We start from the raw sequence: 13988 nt of genomic DNA, 5'->3' as shown, positions 1-13988 counted from the left end.
AATTGGCAGATATCTGCATTAATTTATTTGTGTGTATGTGTGTGTAATACTCATTGGCTTCAATGTCTGCTTTCACAGTACTCTTGAATAAGAATTGGCAACTGGAGGCTACAGGGCTGGCTAGTTCCAGCCCCCAAAGGAATTGCCACCAATGAAGCCTGTGTGTTTGAGAGCCATGGTGACTGTATCAGCTGTCAGATCATTTTGAGGATAGGGATGGAACCTTCCATCCTCTTTTACCCCCCCCCCCAAAAAAAAAATCTCTTTTAAATTATTATTGGCCACTTCTCTGAGTGTTTTCACATTCATGGTTGCCAGTTTTTTAGAACAGGTTGCTTGTTGCACTCAGCACTTTTTCGGTAAATTCGTACTGGCTATCAAATACTGCTGGTGGTTAGGCTCTACTTGTGGCCTGTAAACAAATTGCACCCGAGACCTGTAGCCTTGAACACAAGGGAAAACATTCTTGGTAATTATTGCATGACTTGATATAGTATTAATCAAGCTTTGAGAGGTCAGTTCTAGTAGTTAACTGAGCTCAGCTTTGTTTAAAACTATTCTCTTTATTGTTGAATGGTCTTTGGTAGGCTTCATATATGGCTTAACCTGTTTGAGCCCCCTGTGATGGATGCTCCCAGTGACATGGATTCTTAGTTTTCTTATTGATCTTTGCTCGTGCTTTTTAACTGTACTTCGATTGTTATCTTTGCATTCTTTTGAACCTTTTGTGGTCTTCCATACATATATCAATTAGTGGGGACAACTGTGGGGTATGAACTCCAGGAAGCATCCTATTCTGCAGGAATCTCATATATACAGCATAGTAAGATACAGAAACACTAAAGCTAAACAAACCTATGTCTGTACTGCAGCAGTTCAGACTGCTGGTGAGGGCTGTCATGATAGCTTCCTTCTTTGTGAAAAATATTAATTTCCTTTGTATAACAACTTTCTATGTGTAGGATTCCTTTTTTGTTTGTTTTTTTATGTCATCATGTGAGCCCTCATTGCTGGCTGAGGCATGCCACTCCTGTGAGACCTATACTGCTTCAGTTATCAGGTTACGTAATCTAAACTGCAGGATCTCAGGTTTGCTTTGAGGTTGTCCTATATAACCTTTAAAACTTCCTAGCTTTGTGTTTTTGGCCTGATTTTGGGTCGTTTTAAAAGGGAACTTCAGGGTTTCTGTTATGCAGTGTTCTAGATATACTTTTTTTTTAGTGTTACAAGAGGTGTTAAAGAGATATACGATCTGAAGAGAAACCAGAGTGTGTTAAAGAGAGATAAATTAGGTTGGTACAAGAGAAACTGTGTAGAATATTTTTAAAAAGACTGCTGTGCTGCTTTTTATGTATTGATGCTTATGTCCAAGTACATTTTGAATATGTAACGTTAAAAAAAAAGTAAAAAAAAACGCCCTCAAAATCCAGCAACTAGTGTGAAAACACACACACAAAAGAAAGGTATACTTTAAACAACAACAAAAACGTAGAAACAAGTCTTCTCTATGCCATTTGCTCAGATATTCATAGAGTTCTAAGGTTCTCAATCCACTGATTTACCAATGGTGGGTATTTTCTTTCTGATGTTGTAATACAAGTGTTCTGACTGTAATAAAGGCACAGATTCATTTTTGTTAGCCTCCAAGAGAGTGCCAGATAGTTTAAAAATACATAAACCTCAAAAATAATTGAATATTCCAATACAAAATTACTGAGTGATAACTTCTTCCCAGAAAATCTGAATGATTGGACATGTCCAAAGCATATGTTTAAGGGATGTGTCCTTTGAGTTACAATGCCAGCAGGCAGACCCTTTACTCAGTCCCTTGTGGAAGAGTCACTGTGGTGTCCAGTATATCCTACATAATTTTTTTTTGCTGTATAAGTTGCAACTTAAGATAATAGAGAGAGCAGGTATGAACTTTTAAGGCTATATCACCTTGCTTTGGCAAAATGGCAATCTCGCTCTTTATTCCATTTATTGCTGAGATTCTGCATATCATATTTATTAACTGACATCAAATATTTATAGACAAATGTTGTCGGTTCTGTTTTCTGCCTCAGTTCAATTAGAGTTTCCAGGAGCAAAAGGGGATTCTGAGAGCCTTAATCCCACAGGGCCATATTTACATGCCAACAGATGTTGCAACTGTAAATATTGCCATTCAACAGAAGTTAAGTCATATTTGTACCTCAGCCGAGAAAATGACAGAAACTCACCATAAAAGTCTGTCAGTTTCTCCAATGTTAACCCCCCCATTGGTTTTAACCTTTCATAAAACAGATTATCTCTCCCCCCCCCCCCATTTTTAGATCTGTATTGGCCCATCATGTTAATTTAGCATTTGAAAACAGAAAGTGCAAGTTTTAAAAATAAAGGGTGGCAATTTCCATTAGTTCTTCCCTCCCACTGCTGAGCTCCCCAGACATCCAATGGACCTCAACCGGAACAAAAGGGGGGGGGCGTGGAGGGTGAGTTGGCAAAAATCACCACCTCCTTTTAAGAAGACATATGGGTGTTCGTCTTTACCTGTAAAGGTTCTGGCTTGTTAATAATTGTATTAAGTGGATAAATAATAGAACTCATCTGAAGTGGTGTAGGATGTGACTGTAAGTATTATGAGTATTTGAATACTTTGCATAAGAAGATAGTGGCCTGATAAATGGATCTGAATGAAGTATTTGCAATAGCTTACAAGATGTGCACCAACAGCAGTAAAGGGCAAAAGATGTTCTCAAGTGTTGAGCTGTTTATGAAAAATTGGATAAATTCAGATTCCTTAATGTTGTGCACAATCCTTTTTTTTCTCTTTAAGATGGTCAGCAGGATGATGAAGCTAGTAAGATCGAAGCTTTGCACAAAAGAAGAAATTTACTTGCAGCTTTTTGTAAACTTATTGTATATACTGTGGTAGAAATGAATACCGCTGCAGATATCTTCAAGCAATATATGAAGGTAATCTTAAATATTCTGAATTTTTCTGCAAATTTAAGGATGGGGACTGTATTTTCATTGTGTGTAGTCAACTAGCTTGCTTTCATATGTTTCATGTTAAAATACAGAGTGTGAATTGTTACATTAAAGTTGTCCCTACTCCCTTTCAATTGATTATATGGCAGTTTGTGTATCTTTTATCGCTGTCAAAAACAGTAGTAGCAGTTTTTCACATTCATATTTGCTAAATTTACTTTTGATGGTACTGTTCATACAAAACCATGTTTACTAGCAAATGTATCTCTTCTGTATATTAAATTTCAACTGTTTTGTGTTTTCCCTCCCTTTTAGTATTATAATGATTATGGAGATATTATCAAAGAAACAATGAGTAAAACAAGGCAGATAGACAAAATCCAGTGTGCAAAGACTCTTATTCTCAGTTTACAACAGGTAAGTGTTTCTCTGATAAAGTACCTGCTCTAGATCCTGATTAGAGATAAATAGATCTTTAAAATGTAATTCTTCGTTTTACTCCTCAAGTCTGTAGTTTAATTCCATTTGTTCATACAGTTCACTGTGTCAGTAGATTATAATTAAGTCAGGTGCTATTCAGGTAAAACACACCCCTCCTAGGATTGTCCTGGGGGTGAGTTGTGGGTGGGAATTGATAACAGCACTGGATGTTATTTCCATTCCTCTCACGGTAGGGAGAAATTAAATTCTTAAGGTTAAATAAAATAAAGGTCCCATATTCATTAAGGGACCTGAGCATATGTTACTCCCAAGTATTCATCTAGTTCTAGATCTTCATTTGTTAAGGCTGATATTTTAAGCTGTTAGCTGAATTCTTCTGTGTGAGTTTCATAGCTCATATAAACTTGTCATGGATGCCCATGTCATGACTAGTGTACCTCAGATGAACCAGCATGCAAAATTGAGCACTATGGTGCTGCTTTGCATGTTGTAACTACAGATCCATCATTCAGGAATGGAGTACAGAGGATAGTTTTTAGACCATACAGTAAATTTTATAGTATTTTCACTGACTGGGTAATTCAGTTTGAATGAAATCCTTGCAAGTCTCGCTGAAGGGTAAATCAAATATAATAGTAGTACTTGAGAGCAGTTCTGTACTCATGGACTAGCTCTTCAGACTGTTTTGATTAAAGACGTTAGAAGTTAATTATTTGGTAAGATTTGCTGAAGAAATTCCATATAAGGAATGTTTATTAACAGCAGTTTTTCCACAAAATTGTATTAAGACTGAGGGGGAAACTGATAAAACTCTCTTTATTATGCAGCTATTCAATGAGATGATCCAAGAAAATGGTTATAATTTTGACAGATCGTCACCAACTTTCAGCGGCATTAAGGAGTTAGCTCGACGTTTTGCTCTAACGTTTGGACTTGATCAGCTGAAAACGAGAGAAGCCATTGCTATGTTACACAAGTAATTGCTAAGGTTTTCTTTGCTTTGAACAGTAATGTGTCCAGCATTATGAACAACTGCTAGCTTTTTCTGAACTTAGTGATGATGGATTTCCCACTTCCCATCTCTAGCCATTGAAAGGAGACACAAAATAAATAGTGAAATGAATGTGAAATAAAATCTTAAAACAGCCTTTTCAGTTTGTGCACTTGTAGTCCGTACTTGTAGTATTCATATACCTCTGATAAGTTAAAGCCAATTGCAAGTGTTGTCAATTGAGCGCCTTTTTCTTTTCTTTTCAAAAAAAAGAAAATGAATGAGGAGGCTCAGAATTGCATATGAAGCTGTCTCATACTGAGTCACACTATTGGTCTTTCACATTCAATATTAGTCTGCTGTGACTGGCTGTTGGCTTCCCAGGGTTTCAGGAGGAGGTCTTTCACATCACCTGATAATTTTTTAAGCCGAATATAGACTGTTAAAATATTTTCTGTTCTTCTGTCCTTTTATGCAAACTTAGAAATACTTACTCTGATTCTTAATTGCTTTTAGGGATGGCATAGAATTTGCTTTTAAAGAGCCTAATCCACAAGGCGAAAGTCATCCACCTTTAAATTTGGCATTTCTTGATATATTAAGTGAGTTCTCTTCCAAACTTCTCAGGCAAGACAAAAAAACAGTGTAAGTATTTTTTTATGTGTGTGGTTCTCCTTTGGAATTTCTTACAATGTATGCTGTCTTGTATAACTGTCAGGTCTACTATAGTTGTTAGAAGAAAATAAGCATATTTTAAGAAACTTTGAATGTTTTAAGTGAGTTAACTCAACTACATCGCTATGTTAAATCCACATAAGTAGCCATGTTGGTATGAAGCAGTAGAACAGAGTCCAGTGGCACCTTTAAGACCAACAAAGCTTTCTTTATTCAAGGTATGGGCTCAAGGTATGAAAGCTCATATCTTGAATAAAGCTTTGTTGGTCTTAAAGGTGCCATTGGACTCAGACTCAGTGAGTTAAATAACTTATATGAATCTCCTAAACTAGTCTGGTTGTGAGTGAGCATCAGGCTTAAAAACACAAATATTCACACTGTGAAGCATACTTGATAGGCTTGTTTTCACAGTGTTGTGTTTGAACAGGGTGGATGCCAAGATGATGGAATTCCTTTCCTAGAATGGCCCATGCTGCCCTTTAAACACCAAGTTAAGATACTACTTCAGAGAATTTCTAGTGTTGCATATATAACCTTTGAATATTGGAGCTGATTTAGTGATGCTGTTTGGATTTTTTAAAAGAAATTATGTGTTATAGTTTAAGGCTTCTCTTAAAGTATCATGAAACAATATATTTATAAAGAAAGATGAGCAGGACTGGTGAGCTCTGTCATGAATTGCAGGACTTGACAAGATGTAATGGTCCCCTGTGTCTTTCAGAATTTTGAAATTAAAGTTGAGTGTGTGTATAACAAGCCTTTAACAGTTTGTCCCTATGTCTACGGTATATTAAATGTGTACTTATTGCTAAGTCTTTATTCTTTTAAAGGTATGTTTACCTGGAGAAGTTCATGACCTTTCAGATGTCTCTCCGAAGAGAAGATGTGTGGCTTCCGCTCATGTCTTATAGGAACTCATTGCTAGCTGGGGGTGATGATGACACTATGTCAGTTATCAGTGGAATCAGTAGTCGAGGGTCTACAGTAAGGAACAAGAAAACAAAGCCAGCCACAGGGAAACGGAAACTACCTGAAGGTTTGAGTCATTCTTACTCTACAGTATGACTGATGCTTGACTTTTAACGGCAGTGTGGCTGTTAAACTGCTACACTTTCTGGCTTTCATCTTTACCAGGGTCTCCCTCACTCATGAAATTCTACCCATTCATTTTCTTAGCTTAATTCAGATGGCACATTTCTTGATCTCCAAACCACAATCTTGCACAATTCCTTCTCCCTTTCTTGGTTTGTTACCACTATAACTCTGTCCTGTTTTTCAAGAAATCTTGAGCAAGCTGTAATCCCATACACACATTCCTTCTGTGCTCACAAGCCATGGAGGCAGGGAACAAAGCTAGAATGCTCATACCCACTCTCCATCTCTTCACATTCAGTCAATATGTATTGTGTCTGTGTGTAGGCCTAATAAGTAGTGGAAACAGGAGTTGTTTTCAAACCAGAGTTCAGAGAGGTGATTAACCATAGATTGCCTGTGTTCTGGTAGAGATTACAGCAACTATATGACTACAGCAAGCCAGGAAAGGGAGAAGGGGATATTGCTGGGAGAAAGGAAAGGAAATGGCACATTAACCCATGGCATGTTCCTAATCTTCAACTGTTCACATCAGAATTGGTCCTGTTTGTGTTGGCCATTTAGTTTGACAGAGCATGACACAATCTAACACATAAGGGCATCAAAACATATTAAAATGTGAATTTACCACAGCAAACAATTATGTAGATGTATAGAACATACCATGCCAGTGTGTTTTTAATTGATGCTCTGTGCTTTTACAGATGACATATGATAACAATGTTGTTGCGGTTCACACTGTTGTAGTAGCGTGTCAGTTGACCTGAATTTGTTGGTTTGTGTCTAGCCGAGGAGAGTAGCAGTAGTGACAGCATGTGGATGAACAGGGAGCAGACAATGCACACGCCAGTCATGATGCAGACACCACCACTCACTTCCACCATCATGAGGGAGCCAAAAAGATTGCGACCTGAAGAAAGTTACATGGGCGTCTACCCAATGCAGGCTGAACACCATCAACCTCCAATTGACTACAAGTATGTATATACTCTTTTAACCTCTCTAGTATGTTTCCTGCTCAAATATTGGGTCTGCCCATGTTTACAAAGAAAATATTTTCTTTCAAGCACGCAGGTAACATGGATGTTGGCTCAGAGGCAGCAGGAAGAAGCAGCCAGGCAACAGCAAGAGAGAGCAATGAACTATGTGAAACTGAGAACCAACCTGCAGCATGCCATGTGAGTTTAAGCAGAGAGCCAAAATTAGAATTAAGCACAGAGCCAGAGTTGGAATCTCACTTGTTCTTTGCTGATGTGTTAAGTTCTGTTTTTATTCTTTGCCTCTGAGATTTGATATAAATCTGATGCTATAGCTGGGGTAGAAGAACTTGCCCATAACACTTCACACTTGCAAGGCATTTCTTTTAAACCGGGCTGCTCTCAATGCAGAGCAGCTTTTGGTATGCTGTGTGAGTACAGATTCCTACAGGTGAGTTCTTCTGCTTTGATAGGTGTTGTATCAGGCCTTCATGCATTGTTTTTGTATGCTGTGATACATGGGCTATTACTTGAAGCTACTTCTCATGCAGTATTTACACACACATCCCTATAACTTGCTCCCCCTGCAATTGCCCAAATACCTTTTAAAAGTTACATTTCCATTGATTTAGTGAAAGTCCCACTAATGAGCCATTTAACTCTTTGTGACAATCAACTCCCCCCCCCCCGCCCTCTTCATTTAGGAATAACTAGGAAATAGTTTCATGCTTAGGCTTTCTTGAGAAATATGAGAGTACAGCATGGCTACATTGGGCAGTACTTTATACCAGCATATTAACTATGGAAGGTGGAAGAAATTGTGTTGTGTAGGTTCCAATCCATAGTAATAGAAATGGCAAAACAAAAGCAGTGCTTAAGCAGATTTGACTTGTGTGGTCCTTTCTCATCCAGCAACACACTAGTGCTTCAAAAGAAGCACAGGCTCTATTGGATGTGATCGCTGCTAGATTTACATGCAGAAGTTGTCCTTAAACATTCTTCAATCTCTTGAACTTTGTGAATCATAGAGATGGAAGGGATCTCCAGGTTTCTCTAGTCCAACCCCATGCACAGTGCAGGAAATTCACATGTACTTCCCCCATACAAACACCCCCAGTGACCCCTGTTCCAAGCCTAGAAGATGGGGAAAACCCTCTAAACTCTCCAGAATCCCCTGGCAAAACTGACGTGCAGAATATTGCTGCCTGACCCCGAAAGGGTGAACAGAATTTTCCTTGGTCTGTAAGAAGGGGCCACAAGAACTAAGCACTGATGCAACCCTTCCTGCTCCCACACTCAGTGTTGAATTGGTCTGTGTCCTGGGGTGGAATCCTGTTTGTATTTTCATAAGTAGCTTTACCCTGAAGAACTTACTAGGACCTTGGTGCGAAGTTCTTTGCATATGGGATTGCTTTGTTTATATTTGAATGTAAATTATATAAGTGCTTAGCATATCTCATCTAGTTATTGACTGGGCTGCTCATCTTACAAACTTTACTACAGTTGATGCAGTGGGTTTCTGTTTCGATAAACTCAATGAAGTTGTGTGTTAATTATCTCTCTCTTTTTTTTAGTCGACGTGGCACAAGTTTGATGGAGGATGACGAGGAGCCTATTGTTGAAGACGTAATGATGTCATCAGAAGGGCGTATTGAGGATCTCAACGAAGGCATGGATTTCGATACTATGGACATAGATCTAGTAAGTAACATCATTTACTTTGTCACTCCACTCTTTTAAACATTTGTGCTGGTTTATCTATTTTTGTTTATTTTGTGTTAGCTGAAATTCATGAGGTTATCTATCTACTGCCCAAGATCAGTAGAGGCATGTGGCTATATTTTGGGAATGGTTGGCAAAAGAGAAGCAAAAGGTTTTTAATGAAACTTTGGGGTTGGTGATAGTGATCATCATGTAGATAACAGAATGCACCTGATATTCTTTCTTTTTTTACAGCCACCTTCAAAGAATAGGAGAGAAAGAACAGAGCTAAAGCCAGATTTCTTTGATCCTGCTTCAATCATGGATGAATCGGTAAGTGTTCCAGGACAAATAGGTGAATTAAAAAAGTTTGATTATAACATTCAGGGGTCTGAAGATTCAGTTACCATGGCAAACATCCCTTCTCCTAGGCTAAGGTGGTCTTCACAAATGCTATTAAAGGTGCTCAGAAGGCTTTTGAGTTCACCGAATCATATGCAGTCTGCTTTCCATGTACCCTGGCACAAAACACAGGAAACCACCGTGTGTGGAGTATAACCAACGAAGAAAAACACTGTGTAACAATTAATCACTTATATTAGCCACACAACAATCAGCCGTCTTGTCTATAACACAGGCAGTTAAGGTTCTGCCTGCATTGTAGACAAGACGACTGATTGTTGCATGCATAGTAAATATTGCACAGTGGCTCCATTATATAAGTGGCCCGAAGAAGACTGGAATTGAAATGTGCTGTTTCTACCTGGGACACATGTTGTTGCCTTTCATCTTCACTAGAAGCTTGACAGCGGTTTGCTGCAATCAGTAATTGGGTGACTTTGTAGTTTTGGATTTCAGCATATTGTGAATCTGAGAAGATTCTTAGATGTGTTATTGAAAGATGCTTGGATGGAACAGTAATAATTTCAAATTGAATAGGACAGTCACAAAAACAAGAGTTGTTGGTCAGTACATTATTATATCTAAAGTGCATTACAGTATAATTGCTTAATTGTTACATGGTGTTTGTTGGTAATATTCCTTAAACCTACACAAATTAAACTGAGTCACTTTTGTTAGAAAACAAGTCAGTTGGAAAAGTGACTGCAGTTCACAGGTGGCACCACATGAGGGCAGTAAATACAATATACTACTTCTGTTCTGTGGCTGCTGTAAATACATAACTTGCTAAAGATGTGTTGATCCTCTCTCTCTCCCTGCCCCCATCATTTCAAAAGAAAGTCACTAAACTTTAAAGGACTTATGAACAAAAGCAATATTTTTTCCAGCATAGGGGACAGCAACAGTGGTTGCTTCAGAAGGTCTATGTGAAACTGAAAGCTGTCACTGTGTAACAAAATGCATTTTGATCCCATAGGGCATTTGTTTTCTTGAATAAATTATTTGTACTCTAATGCAGCCATGTTAATAAGTATTAATTCCAGTTGTATCCATCTATGTATACTTGGAAGGTGTGTGGAGTCTTCTGTGCATTTCTTTCTGATTCTTTAGTTTCTTCTAATTCCTGCAAAGATCCTTCCTGTGATTTGGAGGCCCATTCAGAGCCATTAGAGTTAGAGGGAGGGAACTACAGAGAGAATGAAGGGGGTAAAATCACTCCTCATAATCACTGCAGCTTTGCAGGTGGAAGAGAAAGGAGAGGCCATTTCACCTCTCCACTGCAGCCTGCCAGTTGTCCCAGTTACTCCTCCACATCAGTCCAAAGACCCTAAGAATTATCTTTCTGTGAGTTGGAAGGGGTTGCTGGCACAGAGGAATGCGAAAAAATTGGCACTGTGCACGTGGGAATACAGGCCATTGTTTCATTACTATAGTCCATCCTGACCTTATCACCCACAAGCTTGGACTAAATGTTTTGCAGTTTTGGCTTCTGAACAGCTAAGTTTGTTTAGTAGATTGCTGAGAACTGTTACAGACATTGAAACCACTTCATCTTGATGCTACCTTTTAAAATTCCTTTAACTGAATTTATACTTGGGAAAATATAGATTGTTTTGCCACAGACAGTCTTTGAGTATTGATGTTTACTTTCAGCACATGCACACAACATATATGTTAATTATATGGCATTGATGATATAACATATAGTTTGGATTCTCAAATTTTACCTACTTTTCCCCTCTCTTCTAGGTTCTTGGGGTATCAATGTTTTAATACAAGTGCAGCAAATAACTCCGCCGTGAAGTCATTTTCTAATATGAAAGAGGAGATTTTTAAAATTAAAAATAATTGCGGTAGATACAGTGATAATCTGAACAAGATTTTTCTCTAAGGAGAATGATGTGCTTACAAGATCAAGTGCATTGAAGGGGCAGTTTTGTTTGCCTGAAACATAAAGGACAAGTAAACAACCTGAGGATAAGCTACAGTTTCTGTTGGAAAACCAGTATTTTATTTATGTAATATTAGTTTATTTCCAAATCCATAGTAGAGATTCCATTTTTTTTGGAAATTCCCTCTCTGCTGGGGAGGTGCTTGGTACAGTTTCAAGCTCTGCTGTTCATAATCGGTTGGATGCATTCAAATGATTATGATTTTTTCCTTAGCTTATATTGTTGCAGTCTTGTGCTGAGATGACCGGGGGCTTGTTTTCAAACCCTAGCATTTGTAGAACCAGAAGAGAAAGTTTAAAACATTTTCAGCAAGACGCTCAAAATTCTGGGCAACAGAAACGTTTGGTTCAGTTAGTAAAATGAAGAAAATACAAGTTGATTATTCTAGGTTTTTAAAATAAAAGCATCCCCACACTTCATTATTGCGTATTCATGAAATAACTAGGAACCATGAACTGCCGGAAAGCACTGAGATCAATCCTGCTTACCCATTAACAACCCTGAGAGTTTGCTTGTCCTTTAAGAAAAATGTAATGTTGTGAAATTCCTTCCAGTAGTGCCACTGTATTTTGTCTCCAAATAAAGAAGCTTATTGTAGTATGTTTGCAGAAAAATTCTAAACAAAAAAATATACAGCTTATTAGAGTGTGGGATAGGGGTCTAAATTTTAAATAAAATATATATATATATAAATTGGTGCTGATTTTATAATTGCGCAGTTTGTTTAGTTTTTTCTTACTTTTAAATTCCAACTTAAAAATTATGAGGTTTCAGAAATATATTGAAAGTTTAACAATGTTTAAAAATAGATAAGCATGAGAATTCATGCTTTAAAATGATTTTTAAATTTGTATTTTATATTGTTTTATCTATCTGTCTTTGCAAGCAGTCTTCAGGTTAATGATACTTCTAACAGGTTACAGTACATTTCCTCTGTATGTAAATTAATTGGATAATAGAAGATTCATAAATATCCCCATATAATATTCTTTGAAAGCTAAGCTTTAAATTTCATTTCATGAACTTCACAATTAAATCATTTTAAAACATGCAGATCTATGCCGTTTTGACATCAACTCACTCTGCAAAAGCTTAGGCAGCTAGACATCATTTAAAGGAAATGTTAACTTATATTACATATGTATATTTTTTGTCAGTTGTCTCTCAGTTCTTGAGGTATATTTCAAATCATTCCATGCGCCTTAATACGCTTGCAATACAATAATTTTCCCAAATGAGCAACTATGAAGAGACTTCCTGTTAATTCAAAGATATTAATCATTTGGGCTGTGGTAGCCATAAACCATGGGTTCTCTAAAGTATCATGGCAACATAATTATTTTGAAAAATCATGGGTTTCAATGAAAACAGAGCCAGATCTGCCTAGCTCCATTCTACATCAATGCTCTCATGTCTAAAAGTACTGCCTATCTTAAACTTTTTTTCCATACCACTGCATTTAAATAGAACTGCTGAGAGGACTGTATATATGATTTTAAACTTTAAGTTGATTTTTTTCTGACTCTTAAAGAAGGAGTGTTTCTTTGTGACAGCAGTTCCTACAGCTTTATGTTTTCAAACAACTAAAAAATGTTTTATATATTTACCTTAACCTGTTGTCCTCCACATTCTATTGTCCTAATTGTACTGTTTTCTGATTTGTATTTATGTCTTGAGACAAGTAACTTTTTGAATAAAAATAAACCTACAGTATGTTGTAAGTTTGATCTTTTTGAATCAAGGGTAGAGGAAGACAATAAGAGTGTGAATGGTGCAAATGTTATGTTTATAAAAAAAATTAAAGCTTTTTCCATGTCTTTTAAGTGTTTGTCTCAGAATTGGGATAATGTATGGAAAACTGCACTGTTTTATATTTGTAATAAATTGTACAAGTTTTTAAAATGTGAATAAAGCACTAATTGGGTTAATAATTTAAAGTAGAATTGTTATGCAATCATGATTGGTGTAAATATTTCTTCAGCAAGAGATAGGGGTTGCATCTTTTCCTCCCAAAACATTGTATTATCAAGCTTATCAGCAAGATATCTGCAAACAGAATTTGAAGTGTGTGTGTGTATCTATAGTGTGTATATACACACATGCACACACTCTCTCACAACTTGTTCATATATATATCTCTCCAGTAAACTTAATCCTACAATGCTGTGTGTGTTTGTAAGGCAGAAAATTGTATTCAGGAAGGTTGCTGTCTAAACAAATATGCGTAAGATTGGGCAGCTGGTGCTATTTAGATCAACAGGACTTAATCACAGTTGACTTCCATAATGTTCTAAGAGACTTTCATTGTGCCTTATGATACAGCTGTCTAAAAAATATAGGCAAGAGCATTTACATTCAGACATTTCCTGTTAAAAATTTCCAGTATTTTTTCTATGCCTGTTTTTACTATCCAAAAAGTTAAAGTACCTAAGTGTTTAAGTTGTTCCAGTTCAGCTTAGTTTCACGTTTTAGGTGATTCTTTTGTTAGTTAAGGAGCCCTATGGTGCAGAGTGGTAAAGCTGCAGTACTGTAGTCCGAGCTCTCTGTTCACAACCTGAGTTCAATCCAGGCGGAAGCTGGGTTCAGGCAGCCGGCTTGAGGTTGACTCATCCTTCCATCTTTCTGAAGTTGGTAAAATCAGTACCCAGCTTGCTGGGGAGAAAGTAGATGACTGGGAAGGCAATGGCAAACCACCCTGTAAAAAGTCTGCTGTGAAAACGTGATGTGACATCACCCCAGAGTCGGAAATGACTGGTGCTTTACCTTTACCTTTTTTCCTTAGTT

General features: G+C 37.3%; 1 protein-coding gene across 2 annotated transcripts in view; it reads left to right on the top strand.

The window, feature by feature from the left end:
- The window catches only part of STAG2 (STAG2 cohesin complex component), a 102087-nt gene extending 88946 nt beyond the window's left edge, over positions 1 to 13141 (top strand). For both annotated transcript variants that reach the window (XM_060250111.1, XM_060250112.1), the window contains 10 exons: positions 2819 to 2958; positions 3289 to 3390; positions 4242 to 4390; positions 4922 to 5050; positions 5911 to 6116; positions 6960 to 7149; positions 7240 to 7350; positions 8724 to 8850; positions 9106 to 9183; positions 11002 to 13141. In XM_060250111.1, the coding sequence (XP_060106094.1) occupies positions 2819 to 2958; positions 3289 to 3390; positions 4242 to 4390; positions 4922 to 5050; positions 5911 to 6116; positions 6960 to 7149; positions 7240 to 7350; positions 8724 to 8850; positions 9106 to 9183; positions 11002 to 11025 (1256 nt within the window). In that variant the 3' untranslated portion in view covers positions 11026 to 13141. The remainder of the gene's footprint in view (positions 1 to 2818; positions 2959 to 3288; positions 3391 to 4241; positions 4391 to 4921; positions 5051 to 5910; positions 6117 to 6959; positions 7150 to 7239; positions 7351 to 8723; positions 8851 to 9105; positions 9184 to 11001) is intronic.
- Positions 13142 to 13988: the final 847 nt, after the last annotated feature.

The sequence above is a fragment of the Heteronotia binoei genome, chromosome 11 (genome assembly GCF_032191835.1).
Source record: "Heteronotia binoei isolate CCM8104 ecotype False Entrance Well chromosome 11, APGP_CSIRO_Hbin_v1, whole genome shotgun sequence".
NCBI classification, from domain to species: domain Eukaryota; kingdom Metazoa; phylum Chordata; class Lepidosauria; order Squamata; family Gekkonidae; genus Heteronotia; species Heteronotia binoei.
This window is presented reverse-complemented; position numbering and strand designations above follow the sequence as displayed.